This window comes from Macrosteles quadrilineatus, unplaced genomic scaffold (genome assembly GCF_028750875.1).
Source record: "Macrosteles quadrilineatus isolate MER2022 unplaced genomic scaffold, UCM_ALF_1.0 Scaffold_5__1_contigs__length_97177068, whole genome shotgun sequence".
NCBI classification, from domain to species: Eukaryota; Metazoa; Arthropoda; class Insecta; order Hemiptera; family Cicadellidae; genus Macrosteles; species Macrosteles quadrilineatus.
In genome coordinates this window covers 66,049,797-66,075,865 of record NW_026542598.1, presented here as the reverse complement: position 1 = coordinate 66,075,865, position 26,069 = coordinate 66,049,797, and the positions used below count along the sequence as shown (strand labels likewise).

General features: G+C 35.7%; 2 protein-coding genes across 2 annotated transcripts; one reads left to right on the top strand and one right to left on the bottom strand.

Annotated features, from left to right (window-relative positions):
- Nucleotides 1-1,697: 1,697 nt before the first annotated feature.
- Nucleotides 1,698-21,470, top strand: LOC128995409 (conserved oligomeric Golgi complex subunit 6-like). Its single transcript, XM_054420418.1, has 12 exons — nucleotides 1,698-2,099; nucleotides 6,376-6,486; nucleotides 7,707-7,870; nucleotides 9,566-9,785; nucleotides 12,856-12,980; nucleotides 13,523-13,746; nucleotides 14,517-14,677; nucleotides 15,315-15,401; nucleotides 16,029-16,172; nucleotides 17,476-17,742; nucleotides 18,581-18,742; nucleotides 19,927-21,470. Exons 1-12 carry the CDS (start codon nucleotides 1,992-1,994, stop codon nucleotides 20,158-20,160), a joined length of 2,007 nt encoding a protein of 668 aa, XP_054276393.1. The 5' UTR covers nucleotides 1,698-1,991; the 3' UTR covers nucleotides 20,161-21,470.
- A 1,517-nt stretch (nucleotides 21,471-22,987) lies between these two features.
- LOC128995998 (uncharacterized) lies at nucleotides 22,988-25,836 on the bottom strand. Its single transcript, XM_054421101.1, has 4 exons — nucleotides 25,458-25,836; nucleotides 24,537-24,695; nucleotides 23,856-24,006; nucleotides 22,988-23,111 (listed from the first exon to the last, which is right to left on the bottom strand). The coding sequence occupies exons 1-4, from the start codon at nucleotides 25,749-25,751 to the stop codon at nucleotides 22,996-22,998; spliced, it is 720 nt and encodes a 239-aa protein (XP_054277076.1). The 5' UTR covers nucleotides 25,752-25,836; the 3' UTR covers nucleotides 22,988-22,995.
- Nucleotides 25,837-26,069: the final 233 nt, after the last annotated feature.

Genomic DNA, 26,069 nt, shown 5'->3' with positions numbered 1-26,069 from the left:
TTCTGCAGGCTCGTATAGTATACGAGCCTATTCCTATAATTTATATTATTCATTATTTTGGCTCGTATACTATACGAGCCGATTCCTGAATTATCAAATAATTCGTAAGCTTGGCTCATTGTCACTATGATCTGTAGAGTAAGTGAACCTTCCTACTGTATTTTTAAATATAATACACGAGGCTCATAGGCACAATGATTTGTAGAGTAAGTGAACCCTCTTCATTTATTTTTTATTTTCGATAGGCTCGTATAGTATACGAGCCTGTAGTGCAAGTGAACCTTCAATATTATTTACAAAGCTCGTATAGTCTATGATCTGTAGAGTAAGTGAGCTGTCCCCTACTTTCCGCTTGAATCAGAAAATTGAAATGTTGGTTGTGTTGTCTCGTCCTTGTCAGTTATATCAGCTGTTGCTGTTTGAGTTGTCTGTTGTCTTGAATCAGTGTTCTCAGACGTACGATAATTATCGTTTTGTACGATAATTTAGCCTCCCGTACGATGAACGATACGTCACCGTACGATAATGCTATTTGTACGATAATTTGGGCAATTGAATAGTACTCTTTTACAAAATTGGTTTGGGAGGTTATACCCAAAAATTTGGAAACATTTTTGCTGTTTTAAATCAAAACTCAGTATTTATTAGAGATGGGATATAAAAATCAATAAATAAAAAATCAATCTTATGAAAACTATAAGTTAACTGTTAGTATGAATAAAATTAAAACGAAACCATTTCCATGAAATGTGCTTCTAAACTGCTTGAATGCTTCTGCTTCGCTTCTTCTGCTTCTCCTACACCACGAGAAAGTCTGTTACCATAAGAACAGACCTTCCGTACATAATCTCGCCCATTTGGCGAATTATTGGTGTAGTAGTGCACGCCATCGATCTCTATTTTAGAGATCGATGGTGCAGGTGCACGGGTGCACGCACGGCCGCCTTTAACTCCAGGCCTCGGCCTTCAAAGTGGCAACATCACAAGAGGTGTTGTAACAGCTGTTTTGTTTGGAAGTGAAGCAGCTAATGGTATTTGTGTATTAACGAAATATTGGTTACTGGACTATGACAATATTGACTCCGCTTAAAATGTACATAATAGATTTTTAATTCATATTGTTTCGGTTTTCAATTCTGTATGTCTTTTTTTCAATATTTTAATAAATTTATGTGTATAAATTTAAATTGAAATCAATAAAGTGTGAATTAATGAGCTGATATCACCTGTCTGCCATGTTATCTTATGAGACGTCTGTCACTGAACAACATACCACTTGTGGAGATGCCAATTCTACCAGGCCGCGGCCTGTAGTTAAAGGTGGCCATGAGTGCATGGTGGAAGGAAAATACTGGTGTAGTGTTTGTGTTGAGGTTGAGAAATATTCACATAATATCAGTTACCTACTATGATTACAACGTGCAAAACTAAAAATAATATGGTTTTATGGCGATTTTGAGATTTATAATAAAAAAATATATAAGTCTATTAGGTATTTCAATACTCAAGCCAGTTACGATTGTTATTTAAAATTGTACGATAATTTTTCGTGAAATACGATAATTTAGGACCGCGTGTACGATATTTGACTACGGCCAATCTGGGAACACTGTCTTGAATATTGTCTTCTGTCTTGGTCTTGTCTTGTCATGTTGTTGTTGTTGGTTTGGTAGTCATTCACTATTCAGTTCAGTCAGTCTGAGTTGCTCAGTTCAGTGGTTGTTGTTGTTATTGTTAGTTAGTTTAGTTTACGTTTAAGTTATTTAAGTTACCTATTCGAATTATTTTATCCTTTAATAATTACATTGGTACAGGCCTACGATTTGATGATGAGCCCAGTTAAGAAACTGAACCTTTTTATTTATCAATAGGAACTTTACTTAACTTCCGAAGATTTGATTAGTTTTGTTTGGTAAATTTAATTGGATAAAGGACTGATATATATTTTTCTACCTATATTAAGCCTAAATAGTCTACTTATATCCTTGAAAATGTCAGTTAACTCTGAAAGTGTGGATGGTGATGAAAAAGTACCAAAAGCCAATGTTATCAACTCAAGACTAAATAAGCTGTTTGATTCTCGTTTTGAAAATGATAAGGTCAGTGTGAACATTTTATTTTCTTAACTCTAGAGTTAGCTTATCAAATGCTAACTTATTTGGGGTGCACTTCCGTATCTGTTGTCAAAAACAACTGAATGAAAATATCGATCGATATATCGATTATTTCATTCGATACATCGTTTGGTTAGTCAGGTTAACCTAACTTAACCTAACCAATGAACGATGTTTATTTATTTATTCATTTCAACGGATACACCATTTACAAAATAATATGTGTTTTTTAAGCACATGAGCAGAATGAAAAAATAACAATTGCATTGGAAATAACAAGAGAAGTTACATAACAAACATTGAACAAATGGCTGCACTTTACTTGACGTCCTACACTCATTTGAATGAAAATATCGATCGATATATCGATTAATCGATTGCTTCATTCGATATATCGTTTGGTTAGTTAGGTAAGGTTAACCTAACCTAACTAACCAAACGATATATTGAATGAAAATATCGAATCGAAAAAAATAATCGAATGAGTGTAGGACGTCAAGTAAAGTGCAGCCGAACAAATTAGCATTGCAACAAAAAATAATACAACAAGACAGCAACGAAACAACGATAACAGATAATAACATTAACAGAGTATTGTACAGATAAAAAAAAAAATATATTTAATATTAATTTAGATTTCAGAAAATGCATGTACCTAGGTTAGATTTTGAAAGTACAGCGACAAAAAATCTCCTCAAGATTTAACGATAGCCTATATCAAATAATGCTTCGTTCAGTTGTTTTTGACAACAGATATGGACTTATACCTCCTATTTGCTTGAGACTATAATTTAGGTCTAAGCATAGGCCTAGTTTCTAATCAGAATTAATTTCCTATGTTGGGCCTAACTTACTACTGGAACATTAATATTTGTACCTACCGGTAATGGTAAATACATTTCAATGTTTTCACCTTCTGGCATTCTGATTTTTGCGACACGTTTTGTCAACACAGTAAGTAAACATACTCAGGCATCTGCTAAAGCTTCTTCATGAAAATTGAAATAAAACAGCCATTAGGCCTACACACAATAGGCCTAACTTAATTTACAAAAATGCATGTAGCCTAACACACGTCTGGTAGCCTATCCTCGTGACAGTGGCCACATCGCACTTACGCACACAATTAATTCTCAGCGACGACTATTATTTGAAGGGACAAAAAAAAAAAAAAATATTTCTCAAAATCTCTTCTCTTGGACATCTCAATACCTATGCTCGTGTCTTAATGTTGTCATGACAATTAATCCGTGATCGCGGCTCTAGCTAGTTATCTCCCGCTATTGGGGATAAAGGTTAACATCTTCCGCTGCAATCCAGGAGCATCTTCTACTCCCACGATTGCAAAGACATCAACATTACCTCTTGTGATAGCGGTAAAATCAGCTACATCCCTGCAGTTGTGATAACATCACCGTTGTCTCTCAAGGTGGCATCAATATTTCGACATTCTGGTGACAAAGACATCACTATCGCCTCTTAAGTTCACGGCAATATATTGACATCCCCTCATGTTGCAAAGACATCATCCGCCTTTTGAATAGGATCTTGTAATAAAATCTATTAGTTAGTCAGGTGATATTGCCAAAATGAAATTAAGCTAAGTTAACCAAGTTTGTTAAGCAATGTAAGGAGGATGACAAGTGAGATGAAATATGGAAGAGTAGGCCTAATGTTGATTATTTACAACAATACGGTACCGGTACATCAAAAGTGACCTTTTTCTAGTGGTATTAATTTCCTTAAAAAGATAGTGGTAACTTAGCCTCTACATTTAGATTCAGAAGGCTAAAACTCTGAAGTTAGATTGAATTTAGGTTGAAATTTCATATGGAGGCACTTGTATTAGGTAGTCAAATACCCAATGGGGGTTTGAATCGACACTTTATTAGAATGACTAAGTTAAGCCATTTTGGTAGGTAAAAAGTCTAACTTAGCACTCACATCAACAGAGGACCCTACACCCTACCACATCTCACTAGTAGTGTAGCGCTTAATTTCCAGGCCCTATAGAATGATTCATAAGCCACATTCCCACGGTGCCGTTTGCACAGACTTCCAATGGGGCTTAAAAAATATTAACGAGGGTAAAAAAACTAAACGAAGGCTGTGGTACTTAGGGCCTAGTGCAGATATGTTGTCTGATGATGTGTCGTCTGTTGTTGATAGTGCAGTAGAACGGCCGAAGTTATCCCGGAGGTTTTGGATTCGCCCCAGTTTGAAAAGTTGTAATAGGTATAGTGCTAGTGACCTACTTAACATGTAAGCTTTCATTCATATGGACCAGCGACGCACATATGTGACGGCTAGTCACATTAAAATTAGATAATATATATTTTACAATATTCTGCGGCCGAATATTCTGCCCAAGTTGTAGTTCTTTTATGTTTAGGTTTAGCTATGCTATGCCTCATAGACAAGTCATTACGACTAATTGCCTCTTTGTGATAGTGACGGGGAGGGGCATTGCACCATAATTTCACACCATCACCATCACAATCTTACTAATATTATAAATGTGAAAGTTTGTGTGTTTGTTTGTTTGTTTGTTTGTTTGTGTGTTTGAAGGTCAATCACGCATAAACCACTGGATGGATTGGGCTGAAATTTGGCATGATGATAGCTCACATTCCCGATTAACATATAGGCATATTCTTATCTCTAAAATCCCTTCGGGCTCCGCCCCAGTGGCTCTGTAGTTCCCCATGTTAACCTTATGAGTATTCATATTTAAAGGGAATTTAAGAATTTAGTCAGCTGTTTCAACTAAAAAAGTTGGTTCTATGATATACAAAAGCATTAAAAAGTTATAAGATTTACCAACAGGGTGCAGCACTATATTAAATTGTGCAGCAGCACTATATTTTTTTTTGCATTTATGTAAACAGCTAGTTTGAACTAAGCAACAACAAACAACTGTGATACGCAATGAGAACTGTCAAAGTAGGATTGTTTACAGTTATGTTTATGTTTTTAATGTCATGAATAATTTGTGATTTTTTAAATTTGTAATACTTTATTTTTCTTTATTGTGTAGGTGAAGAGGTAGGACATTATGGCTATGGTAGATGTGTAATACCATAGTATACCGTCAATTTAAAGAAGCAAATTTTATCAAACTTTGTCCTCCCCCATTGCAAACGCAAAGCTTGAGTATAACTGCAATAAGCAATTTAAACTTATATGCCAACCCCGTACGAAGGACGGGTACTCTGCTAGTCTTATATATATACATTTAACACATTCGCTGCTGAAACCTTTAAACCTTTAAGCCGGCGAGGCCCGGGCGGAGCCCCGACGCGCTAACTGAATCAGCGATCGCTATTGGTATTGAAATATCTCAGTAAGACGAATCACAAAAGAGCAGTGGTGATTGTTCTGCGTTACTCCGAAAGTGGACGTAGTTCACTGAAACACCCAAAGGTCGCAGCACTGCCTGGATCAATAACCAGAGTCTTTGTAATACGGCTCGAACTGAGAAAATCCCCGAAAACGGGACAAAAGCATTGCCAGACGGGATTTTACGGGCAATTTTTGTACCAACCTACACCAGAATAAAGCTCGCATTATAAGCTACAGGCTGGTAAAGATTACAACGTTCCCCGACAATGGCTGAGCTCACATTGAAACAATAAACATGACATGGCGCGCTCCCCCACCCGTGGACCCCCCGCTCCTCAGCTGAGACGCGCGGGGTCCACCGGTGGACCATCGAATGTGTTAAACAATTTGGTTTATTCCTTTCCGAGTTTGTTTGGCTCTTCTACCCGACCGATTTTCATGATTGAGGTCTCAAATTGAAGGCATGCACGCACAGACTCGGTGTCTCCGTTAACGAAATTTCAATTTATGATGTACCTTCACCAGTTATAATTATATAATCCTATATGTTTAGTCTAAAAACGCAAGGTGAACAACCATAATAAAAATTATCTTTTGTTTGAATCAGTTAGCTCAAGATACTGTATTACTCAATAAAAAATCATAAATTTGATTATTCCTTGGATATTATATTTATCTTATACGTCCTCTAGTTTACTATTAACTAGAACTATTAACTGGTCCCGGGTCCAGGTCTTACCACGAGACCTACAGTAATAGCTTAAATTCCCTACCGTATATGGGAAATTCGCTAAAACAAAATAAGGGTATCACATTGTTTTGCCTTGGAAATAAGTGCTGAATCCTATTAAAATGTGCAATTTGTGCACGAAACTCCTCGTGTTCAAACCTATACTTCACTAACTTTGAAAATTTTCAGGAAACTTTGGATGCATTAAAAGAACTCTCTGTGTTTTTTACTGAAAATACTATGCAAACTCGAAGAAGCCTAAGGAGTAAAATAGAGAAAAGAAGTCTAAGTATCAATGAGGTAAACATAATTTATTATCTGATAATCTGTTACAGTTGAATAATTTTGCTATGGAAAGCTTATGTTGCTTACCTTGAGCAACATCATTATTCATTCAAAATATATTAAGGAGAACATTAGCAAATAAATTTGTCTGCCACTGGTAACCCAATGAACTGAAAGTACTAGTGGTCTTACAATTGGCCTCTAGGCCCTCAATTTCATAGTCTTGTTTGTCAGAGGATCACAAAATTAAAAACATTAACTGTTCCATCATTTTACTTTCTTCAGGTAATTTTGTATGCCAAGGGACAGATCAAGATAGGTTTTTGTTGTCCATTATTTCCACTCACCATCTGTAAGCTCGAAAAATACCATTATATGTGCATTTTCCATCTTTTTCTACTACCAATAGATATTAAATTCTCACCTTTACCACTTATATTTCAGGAGTTGGACCGCTCTCTTAAAAGTGTTCGAATTTCTTTCAGGTAAAATGACACTGGCAAAGAAAAACACATACCTTTTTGGTCTTTGTTTGATGAAATATAAATCTCATTTGTATAACATTGTATAACAAATTGACTTGTCCTATTTCTGTACAAACAGATCAATGGAAATAAAATATTCTTATTCTTATTCTTATTCTTATTCTCCTGGAATTGTTAGGCATTTGTTTTCCATTACCATTGAACTGTCAAAAAGACAAAATAGTGGCTGCTTACAAAATTTGTTCTTTTGTAACAACCATTTTCCATGGCTTATTTTCCCCTTGGTTCATCTTTCAGCAGCACAGCAGCTACTACGTTGCCCATTTCCGCTTTTATTTGTGTAGGCCTATACTTTGAGTTATGGGGATGCTCTCATGTTTAAAATAATGCATAAGTCATAATAGAAGAAGCAGAGGGTCGCTCATGGCATGCAGGTGAATGGTGGGAGGTACATGGGGGCTGAAGCCAGGACTCATGTCTCACTGGCTGTTTGTCTCTGTGGTAAGGCCTGCCATGACATACAGCTCACATATTGTGTGGGGGGCCAGGATGGACTCAGTGCCAGCCTTACACTCACAACAAAGTACCTCTCTTATCAAAAGAGTTCAATATCACTAAGAATGAACAACATGAACCCTGATAGCTGCACAGTTAAAATTGTTTATTATTTATCTAAATATGGCCAAACATAAGTTGAAAACAGTTGTAAGTTCATTAAAATGACATGCTTACTGATTTGTATCTGTTCAGGACTTTTTATCAGCATTTAGAAAAGTCAAAGAGGCTCTTGACAATATCTATCTTGATGTCACTGATATGAATAAAGCGGTAGAAACTATGACGGCCCAGCTTCAGGCCACCAAAGCTCAGACACACCAGCTCATAGAGCACACCACTAAACTTCAGGCTGAGGGGTAACAATACTGTATTACTTTTCTTATAAAACTATAGTCCATCAGCTATTTGGGCTTTGTGTTTTTTGTGTAAAGTTTTTCTTTAAAGAAAGCACTTGTGTGTGTATTATTTCTTCACGTAAGAAAATTGCTCATTCATAAAGTTTCTCATTGACAATAACGTCAAGCTAGCTACATAACTAGCTTAACTATATAGCTATAGTGGCTTCAACATGGCAGCTAGGCAATATGTATTGTCATAAATCCATGGCCACAAAATCATGTGTAAGTTAACTAATAGAGCTAGGCTTTTATGTTATTTATTAGTTAAAAATCACAAGAATATGCAGATAGTAGTAGTCTGTTGAATATGTTAGTCTCATGTGTGAGCAGTTATTCACTTATTTTTAACTATGCTGCTTCAATGAAAAGGACAAATTTCTTTTGGCTCTTGTTTATACCCATGTGATGGTTAAAAACACCTGTTGTATTGTTGAATGATCCTGTTTTCTCAAAGTTACCAAGAATAATTCCTCTTCATCGTTTGTAATGTGAAGAGCTGTAACATATTTGACAAAAACATAATTAATATAAACCTGATTACTTAAACAAAAACAAAATCATAGCGACCTGAAAATAAAAAGTGCTGCCTGCTTGTGGTGTTGCCAACAGGTGTCGTTACCTGACAAAAACTGGATCACTTGACAGTACAGGACGATTTAAACATTTCATTGAAATGTACTTGCAACAAGGACTCACAATCTTCATCACATTAACCCTCCAAGTGTCCATAGTTTAGGCCTTAATGTCCACCTATTTTTGGCGCATTTGCAAGGTTTTATTAAAACGGATCTGAGAAGCTTAAAACGATGTTAATTCTAATGTTCTATATACCATTTTGTTTGGAAAATCATGGGCTTCAATATTATATATAAAACATAAGGAACATTTAAAAAAAAAAAAAAAAAATTTTTAGGTAAAAAAAATATAATTTCGAAAATTTTCAAAAAAAAAATAAGTTCGCGCTCAATGAAATTGTATAAATTATAGGCCTATAAATATTTGAAAATAGCCACTTTGTTCTAAATTTTATGAGGATTACAAATATATAATAATATAAGGAAGTATATTTGCAAATAAATAAGTTATGGGCAAAAAACTGATTTCAGTACATAGCGTTTAGCTAAGAATGCATAGCCTAACCATAGCTAGGAATCTGGCTGATAATTTACATCAATATCACTACCTACTTCTTCAGGATCATCAACCAGCACTTCAAAACCACTTAAATCTTCTTATAATGCACCACGTATATCACTACTTTTGATTTTTAACACTAAAACAATGATAAACGTAATAAAACACATCAGTCATCGGTCCGGGGGAACCTAGCTGTTTACAAATACACGCACGTCAGCTGTCTGCTACAATATTTTCGGAACTAAAATGAATAGCGCTTAGAGACAGACCTCTGCAGAAAGCTTAGAATATTACGGAAAGAACGATACCTAACTCGATCCAGTTCAATCCGATTCAGTCAGTTATAGAGCCTTCGCCGTAAACGATGTCTGCTTGTCGAAAAATCGGCAAGTAACACTATACAAAGTGTGGTGCTTGCCGAATTTTCGTCAAGTAACACTGGGAGGGTTAAATGGTGATATAAAAGAGAAGTTAACCAACTGTAGAAATATAATAATGATTTATGATTTATCCTAGCCAAAAACTGACAATGCAGCAAGAGGTGGCTCAATCATTTTTGAAGAGTTTCCAACTGACACCTGCCGAGTTGTCAGCCCTGCGAGAGGCCAACATTACTGAAGAGTTTTTTGCCGCATTGGACAGAGTTCAAACAATCCATGCCAATTGTCGCACACTAATGCAGTCAGGACATCAAACATCAGCTTTGGACATCATGGATCAAATGGCTATGTATCAGGTTGGATAAAAAATATCACTTTTTACTTTGGATACGCACAGAGAAGTAAGTTATAGAGGATACATGCTTATGGGACCACTGTGTGCTTTCAGCTCTGGTATGTTAGGGTGGAAAATATACTTGCAGAGAGAGAGCCTGAATAGCAAGCACTTTGCGGAAATTCCGATCGAACAGGGCACAGTCTTCCTCCACCATGAGTGTTTTAGTACATGAGTGCGAGGGAGCAGAGAGGGGGTCATTCTCATTGCCCTAGGCACCAGCACATGCGCTAGGTACCACTTCCACTTGTGTGTACCATTGAATGTTTCCTCTAGATATATTACTTCTCTGTGGTATACGGTATTCGTAGACTTCTCATCGTCTTGTATTTGAAATCTTAAGCTTGTTTTGATGCGTGCTTCATGTATTGTAACATCAGAGACTTAATAATAATGTTTTTTCTTATTTTTTTAGAGTAGGCTAAATGGTTCAGTGTATATAATTCTCAATTATTTTGTTATAATACTAGTGGACAAGCAGTATTTAAAAGTAGTGTGTGGCAAAACCTGGTAATATTTGTGTAGGTGGCGAGGATATGCCAGGTGTGTTTCAAAGGTGTGATGGAAATCTTAGATGTTTATTAATAGCAATAAACATGAAGGAGTGGTAGGTGAAGCTTGATGCATTTTTCAAAAGTGAAGATTCTTGTGTCACTGTGCAGAGACATTATCTGTAAGAGTTTTAATTTGGGTGCTTGAGGAATGTTCTCCTCTCACAACACAATTATGCTCTGATAAATACAAGGGCTATTCAGAATGTAAGGAAAGTTTTGCAATAAAGTTTCTATAAGAAAAAAACAAATTGTGTATACATATGAAAGAACAACTAAAATACCACTTTTCTACATAGTCACAAAGGTGGACGAGCATTGAAATTACCTTGTTGTAGAATTTTGTCGTCTGTGAGCTCCTTCACCCAGTGGCAAGTAATGGGAGTTCCTTGCTGTAATCATAGCGCTGGGCTTATAACCAAGTAACTTATTAATTTTTTAAACAAGTGAAAGTCACTAAAAGCAAGGTCACTAGACTGGTTGAGGGAAAATCTATTTCAATAAATGAAGGAGATCTTGTGTGTGATTTGCCGGTTGATTATGGTTATTGTAATGAAAACACAAAATTTGGTACTTCAACCTTATTTTGGCCATTTTCAAACCGACTGCACAATTTTAGGACAGAACTGTAATTTATTAAGTTGTACTATGTTGTTATTACGTTGTTCAGTACACTCTTCCTTGACAACAAATTTCTATAAGCTTATGGCCAACAAAAAATGTATAACAGACCACACCTCACAACTAGTGTGATTTTCCATTGGAATCCTTATATATAATACGTGAAGGCGATTTCTACGAAACACTACTCTTCCGTTAATAATGGACGGATTTTTACAAACGATGTGTCAAAATATAGTATTTTTTATGTAGACACCCCCTTTCCCCAATTCCTGTAATAAAAGTTCTCGGGCTTTGTCCCACAGGCCATCAAAATCCCAATGTATTTCTTATGAAGAAAAGATTTTGTTTGCTTAAACAGACGAATAATTTGTATTAATTACATCTGTTCATAGTAAACACATGATACACACAAGAGCGTTCGTTTTCAAAGTTAGTTCGTTTTCAGAGTGAGTTCGTTTCCAGTTTCGATAACAGGAGTAGAGTGGTTCATTAAATTATCTTTGAGGTGACTCTTTTAAGTTAACGGAAATTGTGACTGTTATTCGTTAAAAAAAACTTGCTCGAATTCCTAGTACACTTATAAAACTTGTATTGCCACAACAGGCAGCACAACAGGACTTCAGCTGTGATGGCTGCATAGTCTTTGAAGAGGGGAATACGACTGTTGCAAGATCAGCATGCACCCCTTTGGCGTCAGACAGAAACATGCCTTACTTTCTGAATATCTTTCGTAATTTCATTTCTACTATAGTCTGGTTTACAATAAAAAAGTAGAAAGACAATAACAAACAGGCATGAAACTGTTCTAACACCACAAGTTAAGGCCCGGTTTCCCCAACTCATTTAAACTTAGTTTTAAGTTAAACGGCGATTTAAACTTAGTTTAACTTTGATTTGTGTTTCCCCAAATTTAAACTAGTTATTAATCTAAGTTCAAACTAAACCACCTCTTGACTTGGTTTAACTACTGGGGATAAAATAAACTGAGTTCAAATTAGTAAATTACAACAGTAACATAACCTCAAATCAAAACAAATAGTAGGTGTTAAAACAATAATAATTTAAGCAACTACGAATTCATTTGGACGAAATTAGGCTTGGTTTAGGTTAAGTTATCTTTAACTTAGCTTTAAGTTAAGTTTTATTTATATTTTGATTGATTGTTTATTAAGTTCTTTTTTTAGTAAATTAGATTTTATTTCAAGTTAGGCTACTACTAATTAATTGCAGGTAACTTATTTACCCCCTCAAACGGAAGAGTTAATAGACATTTCCGAAGAAGTAGAAGATGAAGATTATGACACGTTAGTACCTAGAACAAGAGGGCCTACTAAAATAAGGGACAGAATTGACCATTTCAATAAATGGAATGAATCTGAATTTGACAACAACTTATAATAACTTGATAACATAACCTTAAACAGTTATGTTATTCTAGCTGCATTCGCACTTTGCTGTCTGCTCTACTGAGTTGTAGCGTAGCGCTGTGGTGGTTGTAGGAAACACTAGCCCAAAGCCCACCGAAAATTCCTTACAAATACACATTCAGGATTGCCAACCGCTCGAATTGCCGTTTATCTTAAACGAAGCCAGTAAAATGTTGGAGAAACCGAAAACACATTTTAAACGGAGTTTAAAAATAAACTAGTTTATTATAAACGTAGTTTACACCATTTTGGGGAAACCGGGCCTAAATGATTGACTGTTGCCAACCAGCTGTGTGATGTGATAACCAATATATGATAATGTCAGATTTTGACACCAATAAAATTGTGTAATTGTGTTCTTAGAAAATCTAATTGATTTTCAGTGGCCTTTCTCAAATTGTCATTTGTCTCACTCTGTCGGTTTATCTAGGAGACGGCTTTGGAAAGACTGTACCGCTGGGCCCAGACACATTGTCGTAACATCGAGGCTCCAGGAATCAACCAACTGCTGAACCAGGCCATGGCCAAACTCCAGGACCGACCTGTGCTATTCAAGTGAGTTCTATATTTTATCTTGGTTAGTCTACCTATACCTAGTCCACCTACTAGGAGAGTGAATTCCATTAGGTATGTCTAACTGAGAGATGGAGATAGGCCTAGAGATATTTTAACAATGCCAGCGACATATCATGGTTTGTATTTTAAGGTGAAGAATAATCAACAATGAGTGTTGAATGGATGGATAGGTCAGCATTGCTACTGGCTGGTTCTGCAGCTAGAATCGTTTATAAAAAACCAGCTCAAGGACAGCTGGGTCCAGATCTTGACTAATCTCGGCATCGAACTGGGAACTTACTGATTTCTAGGTGAGCACTGTATCCACTCAGCTACCGAGCTATAAACGATAGCTAACGAAATAATAATGTAAACATTACTAATTTAAATTATTGATTATCTGAGTGTACTGTATTTTGAGTTATCAAAAGACAAACAATTGTGATTTCGTCCCACGTTAATCAGCCTGCATGATGTGTTGGAAGTGGAAAAATATCCGGTCCTTGTACATTAATCAGCTGATACTTAATGTGATGTGTTAGGTATGTGCTGACAGAGTACTGCACATGTAGAAGAGCTGTCCTCGTACATTTGTTCATTGATGCCCTGACCAAGGGAGGACCCGGTGGAACGCCCAAGCCCATCGAGGCACACGCTCATGACGCCAAGCGCTACGTGGGCGACATGCTGGCCTGGCTACATCAGGCTATACCAGGCGAGAGAGACAACTTACTGACTCTGCTGAAAAACTGTGACACCAAGACTGGTTAGTGAGTTAGTTACTCTCATATCCTTCTTAGAAATCAGGTTAGTTTCTTATCCAACTAATAACTTGCTATTTGACTAATAGGGATTAAAGCATGTTTTATATTATGACCAATAATAAAGCATTATTATCCTTAGCAATCATAAATTTGGTGTAATGTGCATCTATCTCAATGTATACATCACAATAATTACATCACACCTTAACAAAGATGATTAATTTTCACAATCACGGACCATCAATAAAGTGTCTGGCCATTGCAAATACACTATTATCGTCCGTCACAATCAAGGCAAAGTTGCGAATGTTCAAAGGCGGTTGTGCAATCTTAGAAGTCGATTTCAGTGATTCCAAAAATATATTAGTAGAATTGGCTCAGCTCAATATTCCACATTTTAGGCTAGGCTTGGCTCAGCTCAGAAATCAGCAGACCTCTATGACTTTGTATTACTACCTATCATAATGTTGAGATTGTAGCACAACGGATTGAGTTATCAAATAATTAAATAACTTACGTCATCAATCCATAATCATTTATGGATTGATGACGTAAGTTATTTAATTACTACCTATCAGTTTCACCTCAAAACTTTTACAAAAACATGAATGTTGAAAGCCTAGTTCATGGAATTTATGGGCAGCAATTTCATATCCCAGAGTGTGTGCCATTACAATACCTTTTCTTCTACAAATGACAATAAAAGGTTCCCCATTTCTCCAAGTATAACAATGTATAATGTATAACAGAGTATAATGTATCATTTTTGCAGATGTCAGTGAGGAAGTACAGCAAGCTTTGTCTAACATATCTGAGGGTGTCTGTCATCCTCTGCAAGTAAGAGTAGATCAGATCCTTGCTACAGATACATCTGTTGTATCCTTATATCATGTATCCAATTTGCTGCGGTTTTATTTGCAGACGTTCAACCAGGTAAATACATTAGACATGAATTGTAAGATATATTTTCAATATGAATTGAATTGAATTTTTTACCTCTAATCAAGGGGTTTTAGGACGATGAACTAGATACATACCCCCATGGCCCATGTATTATGAAAACAGCTTTTTAGCAAATTTTCCATATAGGGAACAAGCTATTACTGTAGGTTTTATGGTAAGACCTGGACCCAGGACCAATTTACATTTTTGTTTTGAGGTCCCCGGAGGCTAAAATCACCATCCATTCAAATGCATAAATAATATATATCTATATATGTCTCTCTTAGCAAGATAACTCGAGCAAAAATGATCCGATTTTGATGAAATTTGGTATAAACGTGTAAACCTACATTTATTCGAACGAGTTCGCGAACCAGCATAATTGGACTATGGGAACAGTGGTTTAATGGGGTAAAAATGGGGTTAACAAAAAACTAATGTTTCCCATAATGTGCAGAAGGAAAACTTGTGATCAGAAAGGAAATAAAAATATTGTCCTTTCCTGTTCTAAACTATAAGTACAATGCCGTGCCGTCCATCACTAAGAATTTATGACTCAGTTTTGATGTTGAGCCCTATATAAAGTGTTGGAGCCATTATATGCAAATGCCATTATTTAATTTTCAAGGTGGTACCTGGGAGCAGCCTGGAGGCAACACTCTCCGAGCTCCACTCAAACAGTGAGAAGGCTTTCTTGTCCACACTTCAATCTCAGGTAGTGAATAAATACTAGTCAAACTCAAATAATATAACAAGACAGTAATAATTATGAAAAGTTGGCAAGCCTAAAAGATGAGGATGTCTTCTAATTTATGTAACCAAAACATTTTTCATTCACATGTATAATTTTGTAATCCCACTTACTAAGTTTCAACTGAGCGCTGCTTTAACTGGTTTATCTTGTTAGAAATGGGAATAACTTCTCACTGACTACTTATGAATGCATTAACAGGTCTGTTTTGCCAAATGGAGTGACAACAAACACTTTTGATCGATGCTTTGAAGTCAAAGTCATAACATAGACCACGTTAGTTAACAATGTTTAGGAAATAAAAACAATAGTTTATTTAAGTAAGGATTAATGTAAGGATTATTACATTGGCTTAACCAGCCAAAATGTTATCCAGCTGCTATCTCAGTCACGGTATTTTGAAAGTAGTCTGAATTTATGATTGCTCGAGTAGTGAAATTTTCTTGGAAACTTACAAAGTAAAAGGTTTAGAATGAACTATTGCAACTTAAACCACTTCATATTTTGTCATTATGTAAAATTATTTAAATGTGTAGTTGATGAGTGTGATAATACTTTAAATAAGTAAAATAATAAACCTCATCATTGCAGGTTAAGCAGCAACTCCTTGAGAAGGTGGACGCTCCTCCCCCTGACTTGTCACCTTCTCCTGGTATTCCACCACTGCTCACACTCCTCAAGGAGATCATCTCCATCGCTAGTGTAGCAGAAGGAAGACAAGATGATATAAACAAGGTAAGAGGGTCAGTCTTCTCCAACAACGTTATGTTTATTACTTACAATTTCAAATATCTCTAATGGTTTCCAACCATCATGTCAAGGTAGTATGTTTACAGCGCTGCTGTTGTCGGTAAGGGGAACCTAGATGTCTTGTAGGATGGGGTTGAGAGTTTACAGTCTTGCTGTTGTCAGTATGGGGAACCTAGATGTCGTGTAGGATGGGGTAGATAGTTTACAGTGTTGCTGTTGTCAGTATGGGGAACCTAGATGTCGTATAGGACGGGGTAGAGAGTTTACAGTGTTGCTGTTGTCAGTATGGGGAACCTAGATGCCTTGAAGGATGGGGTAGGGAGTTTACAGAGCTGCTATTGTCAGTAAGGGGAATGTGGATGTATTGTAGGGCTGCTACTTACGGGACGGTCTTCTTTATCCTTGATAATTTTCAGGTAGTTTCTTGTGTGATGGACCCACTGCTCCAAGCCATCACACTGAGTGCCTCAAGTCTTGCAGCTACTATCATGACAGTCTACTTTATCCTTTGCTAATTTTCAGGTAGTTTCTTGTGTGATTGACCCACTGCTCCAAGCCATCACACTGAGTGCCTCAAGTCTTGCAGCTACTATCATGACAACGACAGTCTACTTTATCCTTGCTAATTTTCAGGTAGTTTCTTGTGTGATGGACCCACTGCTCCAAGCCATCACACTGAGTGCCTCAAGTCTTGCAGGTATTGTCATGACAATGACAGTTTACTTTATCCTTGCTAATTTTCAGGTAGTTTCTTGTGTGATGGACCCACTGCTCCAAGCCATCACACTGAGTGCCTCAAGTCTTGCAGGTATTGTCATGACAATGACAGTTTACTTTATCCTTGCTAATTTTCAGGTAGTTTCTTGTGTGATGGACCCACTGCTCCAAGCCATCACACTGAGTGCCTCAAGTCTTGCCGGTATTGTCACGACAATGACAGTCTACTTTATCCTTGCTAATTTTCAGGTAGTTTCTTGTGTGATGGACCCACTGCTCCAAGCCATCACACTGAGTGCCTCAAGTCTTGCAGCTACTGTCATGACAACGACAGTCTACTTTATCCTTGCTAATTTTCAGGTAGTTTCTTGTGGGATGGACCCACTGCTCCAAGCCATCACACTGAGTACCTCAAGTCTTGCAGCTACTATCATGACAGTCTACTTTATCCTTTGCTAATTTTCAGGTAGTTTCTTGTGTGATGGACCCACTGCTCCAAGCCATCACTCTGAGTGCCTCAAGGCTTGCAGCTACTGACATGACAGTCTACTTTATCCTTGCTAATTTTCAGGTAGTTTCTTGTGTGATGGACCCACTGCTCCAAGCCATCACACTGAGTGCCTCAAGGCTTGCAGCTACTGTCATGACAGTCTACTTTATCCTTGCTCATTTTCAGGTAGTTTCTTGTGTGATGGACCCACTGCTCCAAGCCATCACTCTGAGTGCCTCAAGGCTTGCAGCTACTGACATGGCTGTCTACCTTCTTAATTGCCTACACCTCATGACTACTACTCTGGCACTTTATGAGTTTATGGATGAAAGGCTTGAACGACTTAAGGTAATTGTTAAGAGTCCTTGGAGGCTAGCGGCCATCTTGGACAGTTTCAAAAAGCTGCTGAAGAGTGAATTATAATCAAAAAATAGTTTTTCAAACACCAAAGTAATTATAATTTTAATATCTAGTATACTATGAGATTAGAAGTATTCGTTGTTGTTTCGGATTGATTTCCAAGGGAGTCTATGGAAGCCAACCGCCAACTTGAATTTCCTCGCCATAAGAGAAATGTTAATTTCGTTTTTTCAAACAGCCGCTGAAGAGTTATTCACCATCTCAAAATATTTTTCAAATACCAGTGATTGTAATTTGATTATCTAGTATACTGTGGGATTAGAAATGTTCTTTGTAGTTTTTTTAAATTGTTTTATGAGTTAGAACGTCTAGATTCCAAGGACTCTTAAGCCCAAACAATAAGAAAATAAATATTAATAGGAATTTTAATAATGCTGCTAAATTGAAGCACTTTAACTCATTCATAACCAAGTGTCAGTATACTGCACATACATAGGAGTGTGAAGGCTGGTAATGAACCTATCAATGTAAAAGTTTCAAATGAAATAATATTTGTAGGAAATCATTAGAAAACTTAATATGTATTAGACTTTTTTTGCTGTTTTGTTTACCAATAATGCATGTGTTACTTTCATAATTGTTTTTGCAATGTAGATTGATGAATTTGTAACAAAGCTCAAGACGAATCAAGTAGTATTGTACCTCCTTAGACTTCTCCTTGTAAGAGACTTAGAGAGAACTGGCCAACAATTTAATAATGAAATGTGCTAAATATTTAGAGGTAACCAGGTCACTTGTAGATGATGCCAAGTGGTATTTGATGTAGGCGCAGTCTGATGCACAGCTAGACACCTTGACCTCAGAACAGGCTTCCTCTCTAGTGGCCAACCTCAACCTGGGACCCATCTACACAATCCTCCAGGAGCAAGGCAAGGGACCTTTGTCACAGGTGCCTGGCATGGAGCCGGCAAACCTCAACAACTTCTTGGTAAACCAAAACTCCTCTAATAGATTTCTAATTGATATTTAGTTGAAACAGTCAAAACTTCATTTTTAATTAATTCCGTACTGATATTAATTTTAGCCATATTTAGACTTAAGGTTTATTTGAGGTGGTACATGTATTTTCACATAAATTGAGGTTTTTCCTCTGACATGAAATCAGTGAGGAATCATCACTAACCATGTTGAATGATTGATGAATATTAGGATTTTACTAAGAAGGTAAAAATATATTAGGTGTCTCAAAAGTACAAAAATTTGAAATAGAATTTACTGTTTGAAAAAAAATAACCGTTGAAACTACTTTTTAGTTTCAAAATGGCGGCTGTTTTAATTTTTGTTTATATAATTTTTGTTAATTTAAGATGTAAAATAAGGCAAAACTGTCAGAGTGCACCTCAGACTGGCTTTTGCAACTAAAAATCGAGATAAAAAGCTTTATTTTGTTCAATCTTTTCAAACAAAAAACTATGTTATGTTTTGTTAGAAAATTTAAATGCAAAGCAAAAAAATGTATCTTGATTTTTTCATAAAGTCATGAAAATAAAAGTAATTAAAGCGATTAAAGTAATTAAGTAAAATTTAAAAAAGTGGTAAAAATGGTTGCCGTTTTGAAACAAACAAAATTTTATGATTATATTTTTGCAAGTAGTATATTCTACAAATCTTTTGAAATGTTGTAATTATTTTGTACAATAGTTAGATGTAGGTGAATATTCACTTTAAAAAAGTAGAGTAGTTGTGATTACTTAATATTTTTATCATTGGCTTTATTTATTTTGAGATATGTGTCTTAGCACAGAAAACGTACTACTATAACCCAGAATGCCAACCGCATGGTAAAAAGCATTAAGCGTTTTGAGAGAGCTTTGCCTGTCAATCCGTAGGCAGCGCCACCAGCGTTGCCATGCAATAGCATAACAACGCTGGTGGCGCTGCCTACGGATTGACAGGCAAAGCTCTCTCAAAACACTTAATGCTTTTTACCATGCGGTTGGCATTCTGGGTTATAATAGTACGTTTTCTGTGGTCTTAGTCTTTTTTTTTACAATCAGTTTTACCCCGTATTCTAAAATATTGACCCTCTCGTCTAACTTTCTGTAGATGGTTACATGTAAAAAGTGTGTTTAGCGTACTCAACACAGAAAGTAATTGTGTTGGTGTGTTTAGGGTAAGCTGGAGAGTCTGCTGAATGTACCAGACATGTTCAGTTTGCCTCAGATGGAATGTTTGCTCAGTAACGCTCATCGCTCGGTTGTTCAGCGTCGAGCAACCCAAGTCATCACAGCCATCTACACTCAGCTGTACAACGCAGTTCACAATCCTGACAATCTGTACGCCAACCCTTCCCAGCTCATGTCTCGCACCCCTGAGCAAGTGACGGCTGCTCTACTCGGCTCATAGCATAAAAAGATTGTCACTGTTATATAAGTTATTTGCGAGTTATCAAGAGCCCTAACAATTTTTCCAATGCAAATGAAGGTGATATAAAGGATAAATTGTCAATGTATTTGCCAAACATAATACATCGACGCTAAAACTAAATTTAACGATGCAGCGGCAGCCCATCTGTTGCACATGAAAAAAGGGGGTAAAATAACACTCAACATTGTTGTTTCCGTCAATATTCATCCTCATCGATATTCCTACCTCATTTGCATAGGAGAAATTTTAAAAGTGGCCCTCTTGAAAAGACCAATTTTTGTCTCTAGTTTGTTTTTGTTCAAGGCGAGATTATGTGATTTAACCGAACATTGCAGTCATTTTCCATCAAAATTAGTAAAAACAAAGTTTTCACTTAGCTTCAGCATCTGGAATCTGATCCTGTCCTCTGGTGAGTACCTAAAATATGACAAACCCAGCCAAAGCTAGAAAATCATAAATTTAAAACCGCATAGAGGCGATTGTTGTATAGCAAGGCAAAACAAGAAATACAATATCCTGAGATGAAACCATAACAAGATGGCAGCTCAAGCAAGACACAAGGTTTAGCTAGGTTTGTGTACTAAATTTCTTGTCATGTTATAGGGACTTTCTCATCCGAGGACAGTGATTAGTTTGCAGATCCTGAACTGTTGTGTATACTTACTAACAATGATATAAACTGTTGTGTTGTTTAAGAAAAAAAAAACATTTAAGCTCCATCTTCATGAGTAGGCTTTCGCGGCCGGTGTCATTGAAATCCATGGTGATGGTTTTCGGTGTCAACCGCGTCGTCAATTGCATTTATTTTTTTAAATACAACTGACGAAGCGGTTGATGCCGAAAACCATCACCATGGATTTCAATTTAAGCTTCATGTTACATTAAGTAAAAAGAAATGGATACGCATCTAATTCACATAAGAAAATAGTTCCAGACAGTTGACAGCATTTAAAAAGTGTTCCAAGACAATTAGATTCATGATTCGCCCACTTGGAGTGAGTGAATATCTAGTCCATTGTGCTGCAAACTTTTTGTCAGCTACTAACTGCCTGGGCCTAGGGCTAGGTGAGTCAGTAGTATATCCAGTCCTTCATCAATGTGTAAGAATTGTGTTTGCTTGTTGAATGTTTGATTGAAATAATATCCATATTCAATCTGTAGTTATATACAGTTGTTGCCACGGGCATCCATCAATATGGAGCCCCCTCCCAATTATTAGACCCCACCAACAATAAAAGTTAAATAATAAAAAATAAGGAAGAGGCAAGAGATAGAGAAAGAATGGAGGTGTTGTGTTGGGGGGGGGGGGGGCCAAGTACCACTTAGAGTACCATAGGCCACTGCAGTAAGTAGTTAGTAAATTTAAAAAAAATTGGAAAAAACAATAGATTGACAAAGGAAATTTAGGTAAGCTACAAAAATACATACAATCTACAAAAATGTTTACCTACATTTTATCTGTGGTAGGACTTCCGGACACCCTTTTTATTAGGGGTTATTCTGTACCCTGAGACCCCTGGCTTAGAAAAATTAGATGGACGCCCATGGTTGTTGTTCTAAAATTTTGTAAATACAATAAATATATTTTAGTTACTCATATTGTCTTGTTTCATTTATTTTCACAGCAGAAGATTAAATTACTCTTGGTTATCATTTATTAACTTACTCCCTTATAGGCTTTTCCATTTTGGATGGAACAGATTCAGTCAATATTTAGGTAATTTTTCATCCAGTTTTACTTTTAAACTTTAAAAACTTAACTTAAACAGTACTTGAACTATGTTTTGTGAACGATTTATTTTATTTTATTTTTTATTTATATTCTAACATGCCTTAAGAGACTAGCAATTATACCATTATTTCTTAGAAACCAATTAAAGCATGAGCATTGTAGCTCGATTAGATAGCAATGGCCCAAACCCATGATTCTTTGTCAGTAAAATATAAAGATGACGTGAAATTTATGAAAAACCCAGCAAAACAACCACATTTAACAAAAAAATCATTACACAAGTAATAATAGGTGTTAATAAGTGTTCAGTTTTTTGTTAAAAAAAATTTTACATGTTAGCCTTTATAAAATAATAACATTTCTCATTATAATATAATTCTCAACAGTAACATTATTTTATGAAGGATTTTTTAAACAATCAAAACAGAAAAAAAACTTAACCTCAGATTGTACTTGACTCAAATTATTTAATTTTTTTAAGTGTTAAAGAAACAAACCAATAAACTAAAATTTGATTTTCATTGGCTGATAAGTTTTATATCTATGATTTTTTTATATATCAGTATTTTATTTTTTGACCCAATATATCGATATTAACAAATTGAAACATATCAGCTGACATGACAACTACGATAAATAAATATTGTTCAATATCAACAAACAATTAAAATAACAAATATTTTAATGAAACTGTTCTAAACTAACCTAACATAACTAACCAAACTTGCTGTAACGTTTCAAAATTCCATTTGATATTTCCCCCATGCCTTTTCTGTTATCAAACGGAATTTTGAAATGGTTGGCCTACAGCAAGTTTGGTTAGTTATGATAGGTTAAAACAGTTTCATTTCTTAATTCAAATCCATATATTATTTTTGTCTAAACAAGCAGCTTGTTAATTTGCAATCTAAATGCATTTGATGATATTAAGTGATTAAAATCTAAACAGAAAGAATGTGGATTGTAAAGGAAAACAAAAATATCGATACATCAAAAAAATCATCAATAATGAATGTTCCCTCTAACAGGAAAGTACCATTCAACAAACTAAAACAAAAAACCAATATTAATTAGGTTAAAATTTAATTATTATTATCATGGTTGATTTTTGTATGGAATTTTTTCTTTGTCCTTTTTCCTTCTGAATCCCAGCTTTTGGTTTTCTCAGGTAGCGGATAACGAGCTTGCTTATGATTCCCTAAAAGAATTACATTTTAAAGTATGATCCACAAATAACCCTTCTAAACATTTAATTTGGTTTATTATAAATTGCAAATAAAAACAAAAATAATAAACACATCAATCTAGGTAAGTAATTAATAATTTAAATAAACTTTCAGATGTTCACTTTTTATGTAGTAAATACCGTATACAAGATATTGTTATGAGTAATTTGCCATTGTAAATTAAAAATAATTGAAGATATAACTTAAATGTGTCAGATCAGAAAATGTGCATAAAGAGCAAGAGGAGTCTAGATCAAGAGATGGCTGGATAGTTGACAAAGTACTCTGTCTGCAAAGGACAATGGTAAATCTTTAGCTACGCCAAACTGCAAGCAAACTGATGGACACCTGTTGCTAATTTTGAGGTCTATATATTTATATATGGCCTCTATAAACTCCCCAAGCTACTTTAGAACAAGTTTTCTAACACTTTTCTTAATGCACAACTGGCAATGGATTCCTGTTGGGATTGAAGGATTTACCTCCTTCCACAACAGAATGTGATTCATACTTAGCTGAAACTTAAGATTTTTCCTCATCATAATTGACCACTACCACAGAGTAAAAAGGGTGCAAGTTACTCTTTAATGTGTGCCATTAACTAAATGGGAAAATGGCCATGGGAGACATAAATTTTAGGACAACCCTTGTTGTAAACCAGTGCAATTCCTAACTTGACTTGGGTATTTAGCATGAGTGGAAATGTCAGTATTTACCTTTAGCACAGCTTTTAGAACACACGTGGGTCTCTTCAGTTTTCATACACTTCCACGAGGGGGTAGTTGTACACTTTGAGGGGGTTGTTGTTCTACATGTAGTAGTGCACTGATGCTTAGTGGTGGAACATTCTGTGCTGGGAGTTGTACACTGTAATGACAAGATATGAATGAGATAAGGTAGGTATTGGATATACTTGGATCTGATTGTTGTATACTTGAAGAATGGAAATCCCATAACAACAGTTTTAAGTTCATCTGATTGTCAATGTGAATAGATCTCACTTGATGCTCTCTGGACACTCTTTGACAGTGAATGAAACTGTATAACTGTATTCAATAATACCAACTGACTATAATATCACTTTCACTGTTCAGTGTTAGTTTACCTAAGTAACAAATGCTAAGGTAGACCTACTTACACAGTTGTAAAATTTGAGGGGGGAAATCATGTAGTTGGTAATACTGTTTTTTAAGGACCAACATTTAACTTATAAGATTTCCTTCTTGTTAACCAATCAAAAAATATTATGCCTACATGCTTAATGTGGTTTTATGGTGATCATTTAACTTAGGTTGACGAATTTATGATATTAGGCATAAGAATAATACAATTTTAGGCTACTAAATATAATAATTTCAAAATTGGTTTCTCTACCCAATTTACACTAGTTAACATACCTCAGTAGAAGAAGTACAAGATTCTGTGGTGGGCAGGCAATCAGGCTCTATGTCTTCATCCTCTTGATAATCTCCTTCACTTTTCTCCTCTTCTTCCACTTTATCATCCTCTTCCTCCTCTTCAGCATCTATCATTTCCTTCTTTCCACTGTTCTTTACCTTGTTTTCATATGAGTGAAAAGACAGTTAAAATTAAATAATGGATAATATGTTACGGTACATGGACACAAAATGCATTTTTTAATAATTTTTTTATTGTTTAGTAGAGGCTATCTTGCAGATGATAATTTTCAAGATTGTATTGAAGTTACTGATGCTAAGCCTGGATGTGCTGTTGAGCACAAAACATAACAGGGAGAGTATTGTGCATATCTAGGCCTAATTCTAAATGCAACTGCTAAATAGCCTTAATAATAAGCACAACTTATAACTTATTAAATGGGGGAGTCGTCATTATAACATAACTAGAAGTAAAATTGGCGATTGGCGGGATTTGAATCCCGGACCTACCAGTTCCTCCTAGCTCAGACCAGCTCGCTTTTCCATTAACCTCTGCAAACTGCCAAGAAGAAGTATGTTTTTTACCATATCCAGAAACCCCCTCAAAACATTGTATAATGGTAACATTACTATGGTACATTCAGAGGTAAATTAGGATAAAACATTACTGCCCTACTTTACTTTGAGCTTAAGACATAATGTACTTAGACTCAACTAAATTAACTTATGAGTGAAGGATGAGTACGGAGTGGGATGCCTAAATGCTTTATGTCGCTTTTTTGTTCCTTAAGTGTATGCCTACCTAGCTGTTTCATTAGTCGGGGCCAATTATTAAAAGCCCAATGCTCAAGGACAATTGACCCAGTTCATCCCAACCATCAAATATTGGGCAAAAAAATAAGTTAATCAAGTATAGGCTACCTGTGGAAGGATTGCACGAACTGGTCTTACTTCATCCTGTTTATTGTCTTTTACATTGGTATTATCATTGAAAGGTTCAAGATCATCGAAGAAGTATGACGCATCTCGAGGAACTTGAAGTAATTCGGCGTGTTTCTGTTTAGTATCTCTCTTCGTTTGTTTATCATTGACCGCACTCACATCTTCTGTATCATTTTCAGATTTTAAACCGTCCTTTCCCGCGGATGTTAAAGCAACAAAAATCAATAATAAACATGTCGTTGACATTATGAGGTTGCTTCCTAAAATTAACATTTTAATTTACCTCCAACTTCCAAGATTTAGATTATTAAAATTATTACATAGCTTAACCAAACTTTGTATTTAAAAGTCATTGTTGGAGTTGGACATCACTGTAGAAACAATTCACTGCGAGCTTGATCACATGTTAAGTAATTAAATTGTTCGTGTAAACAATCAGCAAAAAAGCATCACTTAAATAGTAAGATCACTGATTTTAATTAACTGTTAGATTAAGGCATTGGTTAGTCTATGATTAAGGTTAAACAAAGGGAATAGGCCTATGTTTAATCTATGGTATTACTTTTGAGCATACAATGTTCATAGTTTCAT

Excerpts from the sequence above, each read along its gene's own strand:
- LOC128995998 (XM_054421101.1), bottom strand. The coding sequence starts at position 25,751 with ATGTTAATTTTAGGAAGCAACCTCATAATGTCAACGACATGTTTATTA. Across the intron at positions 24,696-25,457 it reads TTCGTGCAATCCTTCCACAG|GTAAAGAACAGTGGAAAGAA; the intron begins GTAGCCTATACT and ends TATGAAAACAAG. Across the intron at positions 23,112-23,855 it reads TTCTAAAAGCTGTGCTAAAG|GGAATCATAAGCAAGCTCGT; the intron begins GTAAATACTGAC and ends TAATTCTTTTAG.
- LOC128995409 (XM_054420418.1), top strand. The coding sequence starts at position 1,992 with ATGTCAGTTAACTCTGAAAGTGTGGATGGTGATGAAAAAGTACCAAAA. Across the intron at positions 15,402-16,028 it reads TGTCCACACTTCAATCTCAG|GTTAAGCAGCAACTCCTTGA; the intron begins GTAGTGAATAAA and ends TCATCATTGCAG. Across the intron at positions 17,743-18,580 it reads AAAGGCTTGAACGACTTAAG|GCGCAGTCTGATGCACAGCT; the intron begins GTAATTGTTAAG and ends TATTTGATGTAG.